This window comes from Seriola dumerili, unplaced genomic scaffold, assembly GCF_002260705.1.
Source record: "Seriola dumerili isolate Sdu_G_001 unplaced genomic scaffold, Sdu_1.0 BDQW01003009.1, whole genome shotgun sequence".
Classification (NCBI taxonomy): domain Eukaryota; kingdom Metazoa; phylum Chordata; class Actinopteri; order Carangiformes; family Carangidae; genus Seriola; species Seriola dumerili.
Genome location: NW_019177264.1, coordinates 329,908 through 351,344, shown reverse-complemented (window position 1 = coordinate 351,344; position 21,437 = coordinate 329,908). Strand labels below are relative to the sequence as shown.

Sequence of the window (21,437 nt, the reverse complement as noted above, 5' to 3'; positions counted from 1 at the left end):
AATATACAATATGTTACACAGTTACAGTATGTACACCCTCTTTTACAGTAAAGACAATAAATGCTTCTCATTGCTATTTGTTTCAATCACGCAGAACATATTTAACAGTGAATTATAAAGTGTGGGAAGTCATTTCATCCACATTATTTTATTATTTTACAAGCCCCGAAACAACACTTAAAGGATTTTATTGTATATTACCATTACCATTACCTTGGTCTGACCACTCCCAAAAGCATAACAAAACAAAGGAAAAAAACTTATTTGTGGCATGTTTCAAAGGAAACCAAAAAGTGACAGAATGCTAAGAAGCGAGGAATTGAAAAATCAAGAATGATGAAGTAAATTTATTCAAAAACCACCTGTTACTGCCAAAGTGCTGTGGTTTAGGGTAGACACAGTGCTGTTTACTTTTCCTGTGAACAGCACCAAGTACATATGGCCTCCATATACCTTACACTTTAATTACATTTTGCTTCCTATAATAGGCTTAAAATACCAGAATCTGCACCAACGCCTTCTGTCCTGTTACTTTTAGTGATAAATATCAAGTGTGTAATTCAATAATTTAACAAGTATGTCCTCTTACTCAAAATAAACTCAACCATCTTAAAAGTCAAAAACATCCAAATATACGAGCGCCAAAAAGTATTCAGTGGGATTTCTGCATGACCTCCATGTCCTTGCTTATTAAAATCATGGAAAGACTCTCACAAAACAGAGGCCTCTGCCAAGACTTGATCTCAAATGGAAAAAATGAGTTTTTTACTTTGTGGTTATTAGTTGTAAAGGGAAACATTTCTACACTGAAGAAATCAATTAATCCATTCTCCAATCTACATTTGTGAACATGAGCATCTCTCTCTTAAAGCTGAACACCTGTCGTCTTCAGGGAAAGAAGAAATATCAGTCCAGATGGAAATTTACTCAAGTACTGCTACACAATATGAGAAAAACTAAATATGAACATTAAAATGGACTATTTTAGTTCTCTACTTTCGGAAAGACAGTTGTTCATTTTCTCAAATTCTGATTGGTCCCACACTTTTGGGAATAAGATCATGACTTCTTGCAGTGAGCGCTCTCATTATATTCACCTTCTGCTCGTATTTACACACCTTGGCCATCCTCTGAGTGCAACACTGCATACACACACACATACACACCAACGCACTTTCAATTAAATTCATTTTTTTCCAACTGGAACCCTCAGCTTAAGAGTGAGGCATCATAGGATTCCCCTTTTTTCTCCAAAGAGCCTCAATGGTAGAAACAGAGCTGAATGAGAAGCTCTGTACAATTTTAGTGCAATCATACTTATATAATCTGAAAGAACTCTACACAAAAGTACAACAGATGCTGAAGAGGAAACAGCTTAGATCTCTCACACACACACACACACACACACACACACACACACACACACACACACACACACACACACACACACACACACACACACACACACACACACACACACACACACAACAGTCCAGTTTGTAGGATGTGCATTAATTCATCTTTGATATGTGGAACTACAAGCAAAATGTAACAGAAAAGAACAGGCTCTTATTAATAGTGTCTATTAGTTTAGAAACTTAAAGACCCCATAAAACAGACGCTGGAGCTCAGGAAGAAAAATAAATGAATAAATGAGTTGTGTGGACTGAGTCTCTGAGCTCAAGGTTACAGAATATTCAAAGCACAAAGATGAATTATGGCTGCAGATAGAGATTTTAACTCCACACTTCCTTTAACTTCAAGTACCTTGACATCTAACATGCTGATGGCAAAGCTGAAGTAGAATGACTTGTAGAAACAATAATGTAGAAAGCAGCTCCCAGCACTGCACCCAAACTCCATTGTCTATGTGAATTAGACTGAAAAAGATGCCCTTCTCTAGTGATGCAATCAGCAACAATGGAGAAAATAATGCCATAACGTCTCCACTCAAATCTGTTTTTTCTTCATGGGGTCTTTAAATTGCATCTATCTGGTGACGTCTCTCCTTCCAACAAGATGTTTGACATCATAACAACACAAACGTTTCACATATATTAACACATCGCACTGTAAAAACATATGACTTATTTTCAGTGTTTGCAGGAAAAAGACAATGTAGAGAAAAGGTGGTTTTAGGGACAGTACCAATCTGCAACACCTGCCTCCATCTTCCTGAACCTGATGGTGTAACTAGCAAGCTCTTGACTTTGAAACAGCGCATACAGTTTAAAAGCTCTTATGTGCACTAAGTTCCTTTACTGACTTAACTTGAACTTCCATCTCACTCTGCCTACCACTCCTGATATCGTCCTGCTGCAACCTTCTCCTCACGTTACACAAACATACAGGTAAATTTTCGGGTTATTACATTCAAACTTGATGCTCTTTTTTTGGCATGTGTACAGTGAAGTGTGTAAAACTGAGCTTTGCAGTAGCATAAAGTTGCACACCAACAGGCTGTTAATCTTTGACAGCTCTTTAAGTACTGTATCAGCAAGGGGATTGAATATATGACCCCTTTATTGCACTTATGTGTAAGATGGGGGACTAGAGAGAGAGGAGGGGAAAATTGCGGTAAGGAAAATAATCAGATTGTGTTTAGGGAATACTGATTATCTCCTCTCTGGGAAGAGCATCATGGACAAAAAACAAAAACATAACACCAACAACAAATAGAAAATACTCTCTTTTTAACCATGCACACAGTAGCGCCAACACACAGAACAAAGTGGTGGCATTTTAATGTAACTGGGCCAAAAACATTCTTCTATCTGTGACTGGTTTTGTAGGGTGTCAAATTTCTTGAGAAAAGTTTGGGAATATGATTTATGAGCTATAAACATGGTAAACTGTGGTGCTTAATATTCCCCAAGACATGTCCAATATCTCCCCCACACACACACACACACAAACACACACATACACATACACACAGTTTTGTCACACCCACACCTCACACCACCAGGATCTTGACTTCGTCCTGTTCGTCAGGCCGGTAAAAGAAGGGGATGCAGGGGTTCTCCCCGAGGAAGGGAGGTGATCTCAGCGCTCCCTGGGGGTTTTGGATCTCCTGGAGCAGCTGCATGATCTGCTGGGCTGTGCCGTCCTCTTTGGGCACCATGGGCTTGGTGTCAGTCTGGGCTGACCCGGTCGAAAGCGTCTGGGGCGATGGGGCCTCCAGGCCTGTGGTGGGCTCTGACAGAGGAATGACATCCATGGCTTCTGCAGCACAGACAGAGAGAAAGAGCGGATTAAGTAGTGCTTTTATTCTTGAAATAAAGAACAGTGGAGACAACACTTATACACTGCAATTTCTGACTGACTAAGTGCAATAGCCCAATTAATAAGTCGCTGACACCACTTTGTGCCACAATGTCAGTTTAGCTCTGCTACTCTTCTTCAAACCCTGTCTTTCTGCTGATTAGTTTTATGGTGCAGTCTGTCTGAGTTTTGCTTCCCATTCAATTCTATGAAGACACTTTCACTTCCAGTCAATCGACTCGAGTACTCACATATCTGTTTGAACAGCCAGTTTGAGAGAGGCAGTGACCTCTTATTCATATAATTTTGACTTTTTATATTCTTGTTTTATTCAAGTACAGTGAAACAATACAAGCAGCATAACAGGAAGGAAGAATGCTGCTTTGCTGCAGTGGGTGCAGGGACAGCGACAGAGCTCAATGCCAGTTCAGTGTTAAATAAGAAGCTTTACAATTAACAACTTTGTGGAATTTTGTTGTCAGTACATTTGCTCTCACAGAGAAATCTAGTCTGACTGAACCTTTACTCTGGCTACGACATTATCCCGATTAAGCTGCTGTCTGATGTAAATGTAGTCAATGGCAAAATAGAGAAAACTAAGAAAGGACAGCTCAATTTTGTGGTTGCATGAGGCTTGGGAGAGGACACACCCTCCCGACGATCCTCTGAACACAAGATCAATATAAAACAGTACATACTGCTGGTTGTGCCTACCTGCTTCGCTGTCAGCATTAAGCTCTGTGTTTGTGTGAGCTTGGTGCTCTAGGTGGGTGTGATCCTCCCCAACAGGAACCAGGTCAGGGTTCACTGAGCTTGTGCCAGCCACAGCGCCAGTGTAGCGGCTGTACCAGTCATTCCTCTCAGCCACCAGCCTCATCACCAGATCCTGCAGCTCTGCCAGCTTCGCCTGTTGCACAGGAGAGACACAAAGGCCAGAACACAGACAAAACAGTCAGCTGGGAGGAAACCAACCTCTTCTAGTTTCTATTTAACATGATTACTGATGACAATATGAGATTATTTTACAATGTGAGAAAGAATATTAATGTGGTAATTGCGTAAGAGCTTTATTTTAAGACTGACTGCTTCTTGATGTACTTTTCTTCAAATTATTATTTTGCCAGTGCAATCTGTGATCCTCAAAACAATCTAGGCAACATCACATTTTATCAGGTTTTGTACTTGAATTACTTTGTTTGTGAGGTTAAATTGCTGATCAAATTTATGATTCTCATGAAACTACATTTTTTGAGAGGAAGTACAAAGCAATTTGCCATCCCTCAGGATCAGGTTTCCCTTTAGTCTCTAAAGCTACAGGTTCTAAATGATGGTAAGAAAGAAAACTGCAAAAACATGCATCAACACAAACATCTTATGCCACTACACTGAAATGCACTGATTTGTTATCTCTGCGCAGTACCTTCATCTCCTCCTTGTCCTGGGCCAGCATGCTGATGTACTGCTCCTTCTCCTGGTGTTTCTGCTTCATGATGGCCCGCTGATTCTGGTACAGGGCTATGTACTCCCCTGGAAGACATACGCAGAACATCATCATACCAGAAACTTGAATGAATATCATCAGAACCGTAACAATAAATATATATAAAAAAAAAAACATTGTGCTGTTGTCTCACCTATAGTGTCGGTCTCTCCAGACAACTGGATGCAGCGGTGCTCCAGCTCCTCCACCCTCTCCTTCAGGTCAGCTTTCTCTTGCATGAGGGATGTGAAGCGCTGCTGAAGCTTCTCCATGGCAACTTGCAGTGCCTGATGAACTTCCACTGGCACTCCTCCTTCTGAGCAAGAGACAGCATAGTGTACATTAGGATTACATACTGCATGCCATATACCTTATCTGTATAACCAGAAATGACTGCAGAACATAAATAGGCTCAGCTGTATTCATAAGAACACACACTGTCAAATTTCAACAGAAACATAGTCTGGGCTTTTCATTTAAAAACAAAAATGTTCTCACTTGCACACAGATCAACCATGAAGTTTTCCTCACCTGAATGCTCGTGACTGTGTTCACAGTGACTATGTTGGTCCTGAGTGTGATCGTGCTCGTGCTCATGCTCATGATGATGGTCGTGATCAGATTTGTGGCTGTGTTGTTGGTGTTCAAGGCTGAGGGCCACAGCAACCTGGTGCCGGGCTGCCAAGTGGAGCCTGTGCTCCTCCTCAAATTCCCTTCTGGCCTCGTCCCTCTCAGCCTCCAACTGAGACAAAGCTCCACGGATAAACTCCTCCTATTGGAGGACAGGAAGTGGTGATGAGGATATGAGAGGAAGCAGATGAACAGGGTGGAATAAGTGTAATGTCAAATTTTCCTTTTATATGTATTCCAAGTAATTTCTGTGTCAAAGCAAAGGAAATCGACAAATCCATAAAATAATTTTTGAGAATGAACATTCATCAGCCTCCTCACCATCTCTTTCTGGCTTTCAAAGTCTTCTGGGATAACTATGGAGGTGGACTTCTTTGGACTCTCTTGGAGGGACTGGCTCTCCACTCCGTCTCCTTAATCACAAAATGACAAATTAAAACTGATAAATATTGTCTCCAATTTCTTATAGGGTTGGTCCCAACCTGTAACACTAACTGGTCATATTCATGGTGCGAGGTTGCAGAAGTTATTACTGTCCTTGCTAGTAGCCAACACACATGTTTACATTTGCAGGTTTAAACTGCTGTTCTTTCTTTCCCTGTCTGTAGGTGGCTCTACTAGTAGAAAGTGTCAGGTGCTTTGTATCAATGACACTGTTTCATTGTGTCTTGTGAAAACTCCAGTTTCCAGTTTCTAGGTTTTTGTTTTGTTTCTTTCAAATTAAACAATATGAAACAAGAGAGCCATTATTCTGTTCAAAATTTGGGTCAGAAAAACATGAATCCTGTAAAAGTACCTTGAGTTGTTTTTTGGCACTGAATTTCAAAAAGAAGAGCACACAAAGAAGTATAAGAGGAAAAAGTTTTGACAGTAAATAAACAATAGAGGAAAACGTAACAACACACCAGTAAAAAGATAAATCTCACCTTGGTCTCTTGATGATGTTGCTAGAGCTGAGCTATTGAGAAGCTCCTTCACATCAGCCTTCAGCTGCTCATTGTCTCGCACTAACTGCTCCAAATGGTCCTGTGGGAGGAGACACAGAGTCATTCAAAACAATGAAGAATAAACAGTTCCTGGAAGAGATGAAGGAGGGACAGTGAGGTTTTACAGCACATTTTAAAGATGAAGTTACCTCTGATCTGTGCTGATTGTTTTCTATACTATCAGTGTGTGTCACGGCCCGATTCCAAACCCTTTGAAGCAGTCTGTTTACATTCTGTCAATTTGTTAAATGTGATGTTTACTACACACTCAAAACATACTCTGCTGCACTATAGTCTTTGATAGATCACGAACAGTCTCATTCCTCAAATACACACCTGCGCTTGTTTGAGCTGAGTGTGACTCATCTCCAGCTGCACGCGGCTGTGGCTTTCATCGTGCTGCAACCGGTCCATAAGTTGGCTCTGCTGCAGATACTGGTGGTGGAGTTGTTCTCTCTCTGAGGCCAGGGCCTGGTAGCCAGCACAGTACTGCTGCAGGTGGGCCACTACCTGGTCCCTCTGCTCCATCAGACCCTGTGTCTCCTGACTTTTCAGTTCCAGAGGCAGGGGAATGAAGATGGAAGTTATACCAAGAGGATGCAGAAAACAGCTGTGTTGTCAAAGATGTCTAGATGCTAGTTTCAAATATTGTGTTAATGCACTCGTATGTAAATGACGAGGAAGAAGTATTAAAAAAACAACTCAATAAAAACATACAAGAAAGCAAGGTGAAGTCAGCAGAAGTGCAAAAACTGAAGAAAGCATTAACATTAAAATCTCTCAGCAGTCCTCCAACTGTGTGTGTGTGTGTGTGTGTGTGTGTGACCACACCTGTTCCTTGACATTGTGCAGTTCCTCTTGCAGTTCACCCATCCTGCGAGCCAGCTCCTTTTTCACGTGTTGCTCTGACTGGATGGCAGTGGTCAGCTCCATGTTCTCATTAGTCTGAACAAATGAAGGAGTAACAGGAATTTTGGCTTAAAGGCAATATTCCCCCACACTCTGAGGTTAATACCTGTTATGAATGTACTTTCCAAATTCATCAACCTCTTGTAACTCTTTGTTACAGAGGCACTCATTAAACCTTGCAACAATAACCAAATAACAAAAGACAAAAAAAGAAAATACAAGGATAAATTCAAATACAATGAGTCCAGCAAGATGTAGAAAAAACAAATGCCACATGGGTATGATAACTACAATTTCAAACAAAGTTAGAACACACAGTGTAATAATATGTATACAAATAACAGTAAATGTGTCAATAAAATAGGACGGATGAACAAAAAGATTTTCAGCCTCACCAATTTAACAAAACCGTTCTGTAGCTCAGCCAGCTGGTCCTTCAGTGTACGGTTCTGGGTGAGAGCACGGCTAATAGTGGCCTTGTCTGACTGAACATCCTCCAACATGCGCCGACGGTCCTCCTCCTCCTGGGCTTGGCTCTCCACCTGCCGCTCAAACTCCCCCAGACGCGTCTCCTGCTCTGCACACAGGCGGCTCAGCTGCTCGTTATCTCGCAGCTGGGGGAAATATTACAGAGCTTAATGGTGGTTCTAATGATCTTTGAAACATTCAGTAAAGCACACACCAATTTGTGCTTTTAAAAATGTTCAGGACAAGTTACCTTCATAATACAGTATGTGAATCGCATGAAATAATTGGAGAAAACAATGTAATGCATACCTGTGCCTGGTACTGTGAAGTAAGGGCTTCTTTCTCCTGCTGTAGTCTGTTAAGGCTCTCCTGCAGAGCCACCTCACTCTCTGATGGCCCCGAGGACTGAGACTGAGGCTCTGCATTATCCTGAGCCTCTCTCTCCTGGGACAATAATGCTGGAGGAACAGAAAAAGAAGGCTGACGAGTTTAATAGTTTTGCTACAGTGAAATGAACTACACTGTGGTAGCTGTGTCATCTGTGTGCCCAGCATTGAAATTATGCTGGACTACACATTATCATAGGGAAAACTGCTTGTGTGAATACCTAACCTGAATTATAATGTAGCACACAAAGCATTAATGCTATTGTAGAGGGAATACTGCAGCACACTGACTCATTTACAGCATTAATTAAATATTCGTTCAGCAACACAAACAATTCACTTGGCTCCTTAATCAGGTGTACATTGCTCAAAGATTTGTTGAAAACCAATTCCATTAATCCCATCATCAGGTAATCAGTTACCTTATTTGGCCGAAGTTTTTTTCCACATGAAGGAGGAAACGGAAAATTATGAGGGAAAGGAAGAAGCACTCGATGAGGGCAGTGTGCGCCTAATACCTGCAGCATTTTTTAGCTCTGTGATGCTGGCCTCCAGTTCCTGGACTCGGCTGATGTTTCTGTCCCTCTCCTCTGCAACCAATGACACCTACACACACATTGACACACATGAATTAATCATTTGTTTTCACACCAAAATGAAAAAAAAAAAAAGAACACACCACTCTCTTTACTGTTTATGCTGTTATTGCATAGTTAACCTGTGTTAGCAGCTGTTCTGTTTTGTCCTTCCATACACGGCCCTCCTCCTGGATCTGCTCTGCGTAACAATCCCTCTCTGTCTTCAGCTGGGAAACTGACTCCATCAGCTACAAGATCACAAACATAAAGGGGAAAATTGCGTTATCAAAACAAGGCTTTCTGGTGATGAAAGATAAACAGGCAGGCGTTTCAACACACATTTCATAGTAGTCCTGGGTGGTTTATTTTCAAATGAGAAAAAATGTCAGTTTGCAACGTTTATGAATTAGACAATCAAAAATAGAAAGTAATAAGGAAAGTATGGTATGTAGATAACTGTAAGACAAAGATCATTGTACACAGACCTGGTGGTTGTGTGCCTCCAGCTGCTGCTTCTCTTCCAGCAGTAACTGGACCTGCTGGTTAGCACTAGAGGGATCTGACTGAGTGGAGCACTGGAGAAGAATAAAAACACAGGAGTGAAATGCATGTTAATATGTGAACACAAATCATCAGGCTGCACTGACTTTTGTACATAGAGTACATTGACTATGGAGTTGATCCACCGCTTCCAATTATCGGTAAGAGAAAGATGAGTTTTAACGTGTGTAGATGTTGTGCTTGTGTTTTAACACACCTTTTGCTAGGGCTACACGAGATGCAAAATAAATCATATTGCGATTATTTTGGCTGGATATTGCGATTTCATTTGGAACGGTCGTTTTTGCATTTTATTTTCACTGAAAAAAATGTAAGAATGATGTTGATGGGATTTTGATTGGTCTTGTACCAAACAAAAATGTTTACATGTTTTGGTACGTCTGGAGAATATGATTTGTAGGTTGGGGCATCTCTGTAGCCCCACAATGCTTGTGGGGCTAACAATGCACAGCAATGTCGTGACACATTTTACCTTTATCAAAAGAAATTGCAGCTCCTGCGATTTGGACATTGCACTTGGCCACATTGTGATTCCGATTGTATTTCGATTAATTGTGCAGCCCTACCTGTTGCAACATGAGGTCAGCAATCTCGAGCCTCTTGCGAAGATCTTCCAGCTCCAGCTTCATTGCTCCATTCTCCTGTGTATTCAGTTTCAACTGCTCAGACAACTCTGAGCTCTGCTGCTTCGACTCGTCACTCATATTGCTGCAAACACAAACACAAATGCAGAGATTGTTCATCGTTTCTAACCCACCAGATTTTATATGACTCGTGAGACTTGCTCAAGCCATCTGTTGCTTTATGTGCAATCTGAGGGATTTTAATTACCTTCTTTAAAGTCAAAACAATTATTATCAAATCTGCTGTGGAGATTTTATAAAATACATCTCCTTGCGTGTGCTAAGAAACTTACTTTACTCTAAACACCTCTAGCCTCAGGTTGTCTCTCTCCTTTTCAAGCTCTTTATTGTGCTGGAGACAAAAAGAAAAACTTTATTAAAAATAACAGACACTTAGCCAGCATGACAAAACTCTCAGAATATAACTTAAACAACTGAAACAAAGCATGTAGGTATTGCTTTTGTGTGTGTTTTGTGGGAGTAATGACTGCAAACCTTTTCAAAATGTTTCTGCTGTGTTGAGACAGAGGAGAGAGTTCTCTCCAGCTCTGACACTCTCTGCTTTGATGCCTGCAGACGGTTGTTCAACTCCTCTGCCTCAGCTGTAGACAAACACAGACACAGACACACACACAAACCGTTAACTAACTGCTGCAGGGGTAAAGTTTTGCCAAGATGAGAAATTATCTTTTAAGTGTATGCACTGCTGATTATAAAGCACACGCACCTGTTTTCTGCCGTGCAGCCTGTTGTGTGTATTGTAGTGCTGTTTGTAGCTCTGATTTCTCAGATACCAGTATACCAATGGTCTGGATGTGAACCTAAACGGGGAAGGACAAACAGGGAGCATAGCTCTGTGTGAGTCCAGATAATGTCACCGATTTTACATAAAGTCCCTCATTAAAATCACAACACAAACAATTTTCTCTACATAGACTACACAGTTTGAATAAATGTTTGTCAGGGTTAGCAGTCAGAGGAGGGAGGGTTGGAATGGGGAGGACGTGTTCTCTGATCAAATTTTTATCCATCCACCAGGGTGACATCAGGAACTTTGACATTACACATTCATAATATAATACATTACACTGCAATACAATGAGGCATTTTACCCATTTTCTTCTGCTACGATACAGTTTCAGAAATGCTAAAAATCCATCATCACACAAATTTAATTTCTGTGTTTGTGCATGAGACGTTACCTGTAATTGTTCTCGCATGGCTCCCTGCTCTTTTGAAAATCTCTGCTCAAATTCTTTTCGCTCCTGAAGGAAAAAAAATACAAAGTTCATGAATGACCAGGGAGGAAGCAAAAATTCAGTAGACCGGAAAAAATGGAGACAGGAATGAAAAGACATTCAAGCAGACAGAGGGGAAGAACTGTTTACCTTCTGTAGTTGATCTGTGAGCTCCTGAGATTGCTGTGCCTGCCAGATCAACGGGATAGAATTAGTTTTTATAAAAAAAAAAAGTCTGGGAAAGATCAACATGTCTTTGATAACCCCCACACTGTTACCCAATTCTAGATAACATAACTACAGTTCTGGCACAAAAGACCTCATCTGCATGCCAGACAGGACAGGGATAGCAGAAAGGATTGAAACAATGAACTTGTTCTGTTGGTTATTTATGTTATGTTAACCTTTTAGTTTATTGTTGTTAGTGTGTTAAACTGGCTTTAAAAAAATCATCTACCATCAGGTTACTACAGTTCTGCACCTAAACTTCTCTTTATGCTGTGGTAATACTTTGTAGAAATGTATTTAAATCAACCCAAGTGAAAGATGAATAAATAACATGAAAACCATGCATGACTTCTTCCATTGTGTGGTTACTCAAGATGACGTGCAGAATGCATACAGTACATGCACTGATGTGGTAATAAATAGTGGGAGGGCTGGAAAGGGGTTACTCCAATCACACAGAGGTGCGCACACAAATACGCACACACACAGCTTCTTACCAGCTTGTCTAGCTGGGTATTGAGCTGAGAGTTTGTTAGGTTGCTGGACTCCAGGGCAGCGGCCAGCTCCTGGTTCCGACTCTATCACGTGCACACATGCATCCGGGAAAGGAAAGAAAAAAAACAAACAAAAAAAACAGACAGGGATAAAGTGCAGTGGCATAAGTCAAACAAAGAACAAATAGGAGGAGGAGAAAAAAATCAAATCATTAACATGGAGGTAAACAATAGCACCTCTACAAGTGAAAAAAGTGTTTTTAATAATGAGACGTGAAGCAAATAATTAAAATGCATGATGGCTGTTAAACCAGTTGAAAATTAGTGGAGCCTCCATAACCAACTACTTAAGTATCATTTGCAAAATGTGGACAGGGTTCACTTAACCTCTGTTCGTCATATGAAGTCCCTGCCCGGAGCAAAGAGCTACTGAGTTCCAGTTAATGGGCAAATCTATGAGTCATACTACAGTTTCTTCATTGAAATAACATTACATGGTGCAAAGGGGCAAAACATAGATTTCTGGGTAACAATAAATTTCTGTACTTCTGCTATAGCCCTCACCAGAAAGACCACTTAACAGTTACTATATATAAAGGGCAAAACATATTTATATGCTGTCATTATTCCTGGAAATTCCATTTAATTTGCAAGAGTTTAGTAGTATTTGATTCTTTTCCAGCTCTCCAATCAAACAAATGTTCGATCAATCCATCCATACATTCAAATATCAATCAAGACATTCACTCCTTTTAAATTCTTAAATTGAAGCTCTAGGCTCATTTGAGGAGTACATGTGATGAACTCTGTGTGGTTAATGAAAATAGAAATCAGGAAAGGTCACACTCACACAGAGAGTCACAGTGAATTTTGGTTAATTTACGTTCCTAATGCTTAAAGCATGACGCATACTATTTCAGACAGCTAGCTAGTGTACTATCCTATAATTAACAATAAAGGGCTGCCAGAGAAAATCCAATCTGGGCACAGTATGTTGATATTGATTTGAGTTTCCTGTTATATTCAGGCATAGTGAGATAAAAATGATCCCATGCTTAAATGCTGGTTGTACCTTGAATCTACAGAGGACAGGAAATATGCCTCTTATAAAGTGACTGCTGCTGTAAATGCCACAACATGGATGGACTATTGTATGACGACCAACTTCTAGTTTGGATTTCAAAACAAGTCTTTAGTTAGATCATCTTACCTCAAGTTCTCTCTCACCGACAGAAGGTGCATCTCCATTCACATAAGCAGCAGATGACTGAAATGACACAAGCTCTCACATCAGTGCACTTCCAACTCAGAAAATTCATGACATGTTTTCATCACATGAAAAATGATGTACTTCTACATGCTTAAAGCTGAAACATAGTGGATGCATTGCAGATAGGAAAATTGTTTAGTCAGCAGTGGTTACACCTGCATTTCACCACCATGTGGGGCAATGCTACTTGAATATATTTTCTTCAGAGTAACATAATACAGTTTTCTTATTATATTTATGTTTGACCTGCTGTTACATAAGCCATAAACATGTCTATACTTATCTTATTAATCCTTCTAGACAGTGAAAGGTCAGTGTTAATTGTGTCTGGACAAAAAGCAGACTTTTGCTGCTGTTTTGCTGCTGACTTTGCAGAAACGAACCAAGTTCAAGTTCAGAGGAAATGTATCAAGCTGATTTGGTACACCAGTTGATGCTGTCAGCTTGCTTGAGGCCATTGGGAACAACTGGCAAATTTGAAAATGCTTCCAGTGCATTCCTGGCAAGAATAGATGCAACACACCCTCGGTGAAAGTGCACATCAGTGGCGTTGTGTTATTGTTAAAAGCCCACCACCGTATGACAAAAAAATGTGTGTGTGAGAGAGACGTGGGGTGATATTGATGGTTCTACAATCATACCTCAGAGACAAGGCCATTCAGTTGCTGTGAGAGCTGTCTCAGGCTCTCTGTGGAAGACAGTGGTCTGCAGGATAACACAGGTAAACACACACATTAAAATACACATTCACAGACACAAACAGATTAGACATAATTAGAATTGCATATAACATGCAATAAATCAGCAAATTCTAAACATGTAGCGCTTGATAGCAAAAAGTCATTTTTTTTATTAGGGAAACAGTTCATTTTAAGTTGTATTAGAGCAAAAGATTGGCATATAAAATATATATCCAGTCCACATACATAAATATGTCTGTATTATGTGTGGTGAGTTTTTCCATAAAAAGATCTGAGGGTGTGGGTGGCAGTGAGGAGTCAGGTAACCCACCTATTTTCCTCTGTTAAACTCTCATTACCATTGGTATCAGGGTAGTCCTACAGAGAGAGACAGATCAAAAGAGGAGGAGAGAGTAAGAGAGTCAGGCAGACAGACAGAGAAACGAGAAGGAAGACAAAAAATACAGCGAGAACATTTGAGAAAAATGAATTGGCTTGATGATAGAGCACATTAAGCACAACAAAACCCTAGAAACAACAAAAGTAGAGATGTAGCAAATCTGTTGTTTTCATCAGCAATCAGCAACAGACCTATGAGAGTCATTATGCTAAGACTTCTAATCTTAGGTGTGACGGACAGACAGGAGTAAGAAATAAGATAGGATCTGAGAGGCAGAGACGGAGAGAGAAAGAGAGAAAATGACTGAAAGTGAGAGACACACCTGTGGGTCAGTGTTGTGACCGACAGACTCAGGGTTATTAGTAGTGTTAGCACTAGCAGGGTTAGACACAGGTGAGCCACGGCCTGACTCGCCCCTTGGGTCCTCCAGCAGCTGAGGAACTGAAGACCCCATGGGCTCCACATCAGCAAAACTCTGAGGTGACACACACACACAAAAAACACACACAATGGTTTAGTGCCATGAAAAAGAGCAGTTATGATGAAAAAGCAACAGCAAGACCACAATGACTTTGCAGACTTCAAGTGTGTACATGCACAAAAATGACTTGATTACTGTACTGACTTGGATTAAGGTGACAGTTCGATTGAGACAATTACGTCAATTAATGCCATTTATATACTGAGATTAATGCATGATCTTCCACAGGCTGAGAGGACCTAAGAATATAAGTAAACAGTGGCAACTTGTTGGTATTTATTTTTGGGTTTACTATCTTACAAAGTACTTTAATGCAAGCTCTGTTCCTTGAAGTGGTAGCTGTTTCACTGATGCTGCCACAATTTTAACTGCCACTGCTCCCCATGGAGCTCTTTCTGAGAATGAGAGTGAAAACACTGAAAGAAGTGAGACTATACAGTTTGACTGCAAAAAGTAATTCTATTGAGTGATTATCAACTTTTCTCTGTTACTCAAATTACGCTTACTGACTTTGACTTGATGTGAGCAAGACATATGCAATAAACAACACATTTAAGAGTGCATGTAAATAAGGCAAAGAAAAACAACAAACACAAAAGTAGCGATGAGAACACAGTTAAAAAGTTAAACAGACACATATATTTCTTGTTTTCCCGGATGCATGCCTGCATGACACACCCAGGTGCAGACAACACAGCCATGCAACTACTGAGACTCATGCCACCTACTGTGGATACCCTGCCCCATTCACAATGTACTTCTACACTGGACTGTGAACTCCAGAAGATCACCAACAATACTTGGATGAACTCTGAGAAATAACTGAGCATCTTCCACCTTTCTTGACCATTAATGCACTGTTCCACTGACATGGATTTAAAAAGCACAGCACCAATGCAAGAATTTGCACTCAAATTTGTCCCATGCTTTATGGTCTATGCAACAGATTGAGTAAGTGAATTTGACATAAGAGAGAGGTATGAATGGAGAAATGAGGTACAATATTAAATACCACATGAGGAGCAGTTATTTACAGCAGGAGGGATGCAGAGACAAAAAAACAGGCAGGGAAGAAACAAAGAAAGGAAAGAGAGAGAGAGAGAGAGAGAGAGAGAGAGAGAGAGAGAGAGAGAGAGAGAGAGAGAGAGAGAGAGAGAGAGAGAGAGAGAGAGAGAGAGAGAGAGAGAGAGAGAGAGAGAGAGAGAGAGAGAGAGAGAGAGAGAGAGAGAGAGAGAGAGAGAGAGAGAGAGAGAGAGAGAGAGGCTCACCTGACTGTTTCCATAAGGAGGTAGGACTATTCCATTGCTTTGACTAAGTGCTTTGAGAATACTGTCAAACTACAGGAAGGAAGAAACAAGGGCGGAGAGTGAAAGAGATGTGAAACAGGAGAGAACGATTTAAAAGTGACAGTGATATAGTCAAACAGGCACGGAGAAGCAGCTGCTAGAAGAAATCTTAGAAGGAGGAGATCTTGAGGAGGGTGTGTAATGAGGAGAAACATAGGCTTGTATGCCTGACCTCTTGGGTCAATGAATATTAGCTACATTTTGTGGAACCTTTTATACCATTGATTATCAGTATAACCCCATCCAAATAAAAATGACTCAAGTAAACACTTAAATCAGAATAAGAGCCCTGGGACACTGCATAATTTTTTCTTAATGTTGCCTTTGTGCAGAGGCATAATTGCTGACTACAAAACCTCCTCTACAATCAGCTCAAACTGACATAGGCTACTAAACTTGATAACATCTCCCTTAGCTATCATGACATGCAATAATTAATTGCCTACTCTTATTCACCATTAAATATAAAACCAACTTAGATAGTATTCTCTCTCCTAAGGCTTAAGACCTAAACTACAGAAACACTGTTTGGTTAAATGTTAATTTAATCAGGTAAATATTGGAATCTTAATAACATGAAACATCTTCATCATTGTAAAATGTCTCCTCTGTTCTAACCCCCACAACTGAACACCTGATGGGTACTGCCAACACCCACATTTTTGTCTTGTCCTGCTTTAGACTGCATGAGTGTAGCCAGTCTTGGCCCATCAAAAATCAAACATGTTTAGGAAAAATATTGCATCAGAACAACGAGACTCAGCAGCAAACTCTCGAGCTATGACGAGCCTAGATTCCAATTAGGCTTAGAACCCCACTGACCTGAATGTCAGCCCCTGTGTGTGAAAGCTGTGTGCTGGAGTCACATGCCTAACTGTGTGTGTGTCCTCACTGGCACTATCAATTTCCTTTTACGAGCTTTAAAACAGACAACAGAAGGAGACAGTCTTGATATATATAATGTAAGAGCAAACAGCAAATAGGTAAATTACCTTACACTAAGAGTGTCATTGATAGGCATGTGACTCTGCTATTGGTTGACCTTTTTTTGGCATCTGAGTCACCAGCCCAAACAAACACTGGTCCCTGTGACTACACTTTACAAGTCAGACAAGTCTAAAATGTAAGTTTGACGTATTAAAAACAACTGAGTAATCAATCACTGCTTCCACTATTTTAGTAATTTAATCATGTTCATGTAATCATGTTTTGATAAGGACAATCTGCCCACATTCAATTCCTTGAACCAGAGCAGAATACAAAACCAAAAGCTATTAATGAAGTGAGGACATATTGGAGACTGCTCTCTTGATGGTAACAAAAGTCTATATATATGAATGTGTTTTATATAATTATAACTAAAACGTCCATACAAAATAAGGCTTATGTCATATGAACCATATGACATAAAGCAATAGGCAAAGTGATGGTCAGCTGACAATTATAAACATTTCTCAAAATGCACATTCATCATCATAACAGATTTGTTACAACTGAGATGAAACTCTAGTGTATCTTCAGGTCAACTTTGCTGCACAAGACTTGACAGATTTGAACTGATTTACTTTTACTTTACAGTGGTATTATCTATGTGCACTGGAAATTCTCTGCATTTTTAAGAATCTGCATTATAACCTGAGAATAAACTATCTCTGTCTCTTGTCCGGTGTCCATGTCTTTCTTGAATAAACATTATTTTCACCCTATCACCTGGCCAGCAGATACTGTAGGTGTTAAGGCTGCAGTTGTGTTGTTTGCACTGTGTGTCTGATAGCCTGGAGGAACGCAGTTGCCAACTTGATAGTAATTCAGCCATATCAGCTCACAACCGGAAAATATTTTGTGATCAATGGCCAAGCAGGACATAATAAATTACTGGAGTTAAACAAAACAAACAATAAAGTATTTTTTCTAAAAGCATGTGGATCTCTTTTGTCAAGTATTCTGCATATATGTATATCTACCACCCCCAGTTCTGTTGTGAATAGCGAACATAATGCTGAGTTTACAGGCTTTCTAATGTTACAACAGTGGTTAAAATACAAACAGGAAAAAAAACGTTCTCACGGTCACACTAGGTTTGACAAATCAGACATAACGAGGACGCAGACAGACTATCATGCACAAAGAGAGGTTGTTATTTGACCAAGAAGGGCAGAATGACAAGCAGGCAAGTAAATGGAAAGACTAGAACAGACTTACATTGATTGGAGAGTTTCTATCTGTTGAAGATGCATCGAGTTGGCCCGGTCCCTTCACCTTCCTCTTCTTCTTGGCCCCTGCTCCACCACCTCCACCACCACCCTTTTCTCCTCCTACACTAGCAGGGGAGCTCTTCTGCTGAAATTCCTTCAGCTGAGCAGCACATGACAAAAGGAAACAACAGATGCATGAACAGGAATGCAGCAAGTATTTCTTGACTGACAGAAAGAAAATCCCTCTGCTACCCGTTTTATAAAAGCCACAACATTTTCTACACAGATCCAGCAGTGAGCCTCTGGAATTGTTCCCAACTTTCAACCTACTATAGACATTGTTCAGTCATCTCCAATTACAGGAGGGTCTTGTCAAGCTAACTGAATTAGTAGATATGAATTTGGTCTGAGACAAAGCCAGGGATGCACTGCTCCCATTCTCTGATCATATGTCAGATACTCAAAAGATCCGGTTTCATTTGTGTACTGGAATGCATAGCAACTGCAATCAAGTTATTGACTGTCACTATGACTTTCTTGTTCAATGGTTTACTGTTCTAAACCAAACAAGATGAAGCTGATAACTTGTGGCACAGGTAACATCATCTATTTGTAGTTTACCCATGTGACAGTCAAAGCATACCTTCTCTTGCCTGTGTGTGTTTGGGCATGAGGCCTGTGACAGCTGTCGAAGGGGGAACTACTGGAGCTGCCATTTCTAAAATACAGGGGTTAAATCGCAGCAAGATGCCAAGTGTTATCAGCACGACCACTCATCCACGAAGATTGTGGAGCAGCAAAAACTGCTGACGAGTCATTTCCCAAAGCTAACATTTCACAGCTGATAAGGCCATCTTCCTGACTAGCCTAACAGCGCACCTAGCTAAAGCACACAGCAGGACAGCCAGGGAAGAGGGGTGTCACCTGTCAAAACAGTCCCCGTCATTCTATCCAGCTAACTGTGCTACAATGCTAGTCCACTATTTGTTTTACTTTAGAGATGCTGTTTATTGGTCATTTTCTAGGATAAATGAGCCATCCTGCAAGACAAGACACAAAGCTGGTCATCTGCTGGCAGTCTTCACACTTACACATCACCAACTATTCATTGGTGTTAGCCAGATTGCTATCGCTAACTTGCCTTAGTTAGCACGTTATGGTTTGCTAATAACTACATTTAACATTAGCTAGAGAGACACAAGAAACCAACAGGCAAAGAGCGTAAGTTCAAGTAAGCACTGACTAACTAAACTGTGTGGGATGGTATAAATGCCTCTACTAACTAAAAATAGTCTACATAATCTGGAAAAGTTAATGCTATCAGTAGAGGCCCAGAAGAAGCACCGGCCTCCCCTGCGCATTGAAGCCTGGAGAGGAGCGAGTAAGGTGGGACAAGCGACAGCGCAGAGGTCGGGCGACGTGTAATGACAACACCCCTGCTCCGCAAAGACATTTCTAGCACAACAGTAAAAAAAACCCACCAGAAGCACAAATCCGCAAATGACAATCAGGACAAGTGCTTCCCGTGATATTTAGCCGGGTCAGTTGTAAAATACTTTACCTTTTTCTTAGCTGCAGCGAGTTTTATTTGCCTGCTCTGGTCGGCCATCCTGCTGCTCTGCTCAACGGACCGAACCACGTCATCAGTTTGGTGCCTGGTGGTGTCTCTGCCTGTGGAGGGCGCAGGACTTAGGCTCTGATCCTCATTTCAAAAAACACCTCCAGATATTTGTAAGACACAAACCTAGACTATCTGTTTTCTTCATGACAGGATCTAGTTTACAAATTCGTGTTTCATTTATTTAGTTGATGTGTTTTTATATAAAGAGTCAAATACCGTAAACAATGTTTACAGCACAATTTGCTCCACTGTGACTTATTGTCTTATATCCTTTACTACTACTTGTTATTTTGTGTCCTTATGGGCTTGTTGATTTGTTAAGTTAATATAAACATATAAGAAACGGGAAACAGTTAATAAAGACAAGGCAAATCTATTATGTCCATGCATATCTTGACAATCCATTAGCCTACATAGCTAATACAGGTGAGCAGAGAAACAACTTGATAGTTGTGGTAATTTCAGTCTTAAACTAACCTTATTTACATGCCTTGGAGAAAAGCAGGGCATCTGGGTGATATCCATGTGAGCCTGAGAGGAACTTCCAAACTCAAAGAAAGATGGACTGGGTCTAAGATTCAAATTTTGGACGTGTGCAACAGCTGCATTCTGTCAGAGAACCACAGAATAATTTTCTGGAAAACAGGTAGCATAATAAAAAACACATCTGTGTAAAATATGAAATGTAAAAGGAGAAATGCAGAAAATCATTATCTTTGTACATGGAAACATAAGAAAATAGTTATTCTGGTTATAAAGGGGGAGCAATGATTTCAGAAGTGAGTGCAGTCTTTGGTTCATATTTTCTTTTTTTAAAAATTGATTATGTTTGATTGTGATCAAATTGTTATTGCGTGTTGTTCTTACTGAGGATCAGCCATTTCTGCATTTCATCTGTCTCACTTCCTCCAGCTTCAAGGCAGCAGTGTCTTAGCTCCTCCTACACTGGATAAGGAAAAACAGCTTCATTAGTTGTCTTACCACCTCTTTCACTGCAAAACCAAGACCCTGTGCAAAATGTTCAGTTGTGGAACAAGAAATAGCATATATTTGAGCAAAAAAAGACTGCAGAATTTATAGATCTCCTGTAAGCCGCAGCTCTGTCTGGGCTCATCTACAAGAACAAGGCCTCTGGGAAGAGGCAGATTAAACAAAAATAAAGGCGATCACAAGTGCATTAGTGTCACCTTTAGGGCAGAATACTGATAGAATCTATGTAATTACTGTTAAGCCTCACTGAAATGAAACAAAATCTTTTCAGTGATTGCAAATGATCAGCCATAGAATAATGTTAAAATATAGAGAGCTGTGGTTGTGTTGAAGCTGTTTAGTTATCTCTGAAGTATGACTTAATCGTAGAGCAAAATCATTAATATGGAGACTAAAACTCAGTAAAGAGTCGAGTAAAATCTTTTAAAAAGTAAAATCTTCATGTATCAAATCTGTGTCTAGAGTTTTCACCTCTGACATAAATATATCACCCTCACATATGCTGTAGAGCAGTGGAACACAGTAGTGTTCCAGTCCCAGCTGCGCTGTAAGATGGCTATACCCTCTCTCTTATTTGTAGCTCATCAAAAACCCCTTTTTTTCCACCCA

At 40.3% G+C, this 21,437-nt stretch overlaps 1 protein-coding gene across 2 annotated transcripts; it reads right to left on the bottom strand.

The window, feature by feature from the left end:
• Positions 1 to 215: 215 nt before the first annotated feature.
• Positions 216 to 19,838, bottom strand: golga2 (golgin A2). Of its 2 annotated transcripts, none has more exons than XM_022769465.1 (26): positions 19,779 to 19,838; positions 18,225 to 18,377; positions 14,127 to 14,173; positions 13,757 to 13,820; positions 13,056 to 13,112; positions 11,849 to 11,929; positions 11,274 to 11,312; positions 11,088 to 11,150; positions 10,613 to 10,706; positions 10,381 to 10,487; positions 10,179 to 10,237; positions 9,829 to 9,970; positions 9,187 to 9,276; positions 8,842 to 8,949; positions 8,642 to 8,729; positions 8,047 to 8,195; positions 7,665 to 7,883; positions 7,192 to 7,305; positions 6,697 to 6,921; positions 6,301 to 6,400; positions 5,696 to 5,787; positions 5,276 to 5,516; positions 4,899 to 5,060; positions 4,685 to 4,791; positions 3,979 to 4,171; positions 216 to 3,225 (listed from the first exon to the last, which is right to left on the bottom strand). In XM_022769465.1, exons 1-26 carry the CDS (start codon positions 19,824 to 19,826, stop codon positions 2,957 to 2,959), a joined length of 3,111 nt encoding a protein of 1,036 aa, XP_022625186.1. In that variant the 5' UTR covers positions 19,827 to 19,838; the 3' UTR covers positions 216 to 2,956. The 2 variants fall into 2 exon arrangements, with proteins under 2 accessions (XP_022625186.1, XP_022625187.1); XM_022769466.1 differs by having other exon boundaries at positions 216 to 3,222.
• Between the last annotated feature and the right edge of the window lie 1,599 nt (positions 19,839 to 21,437).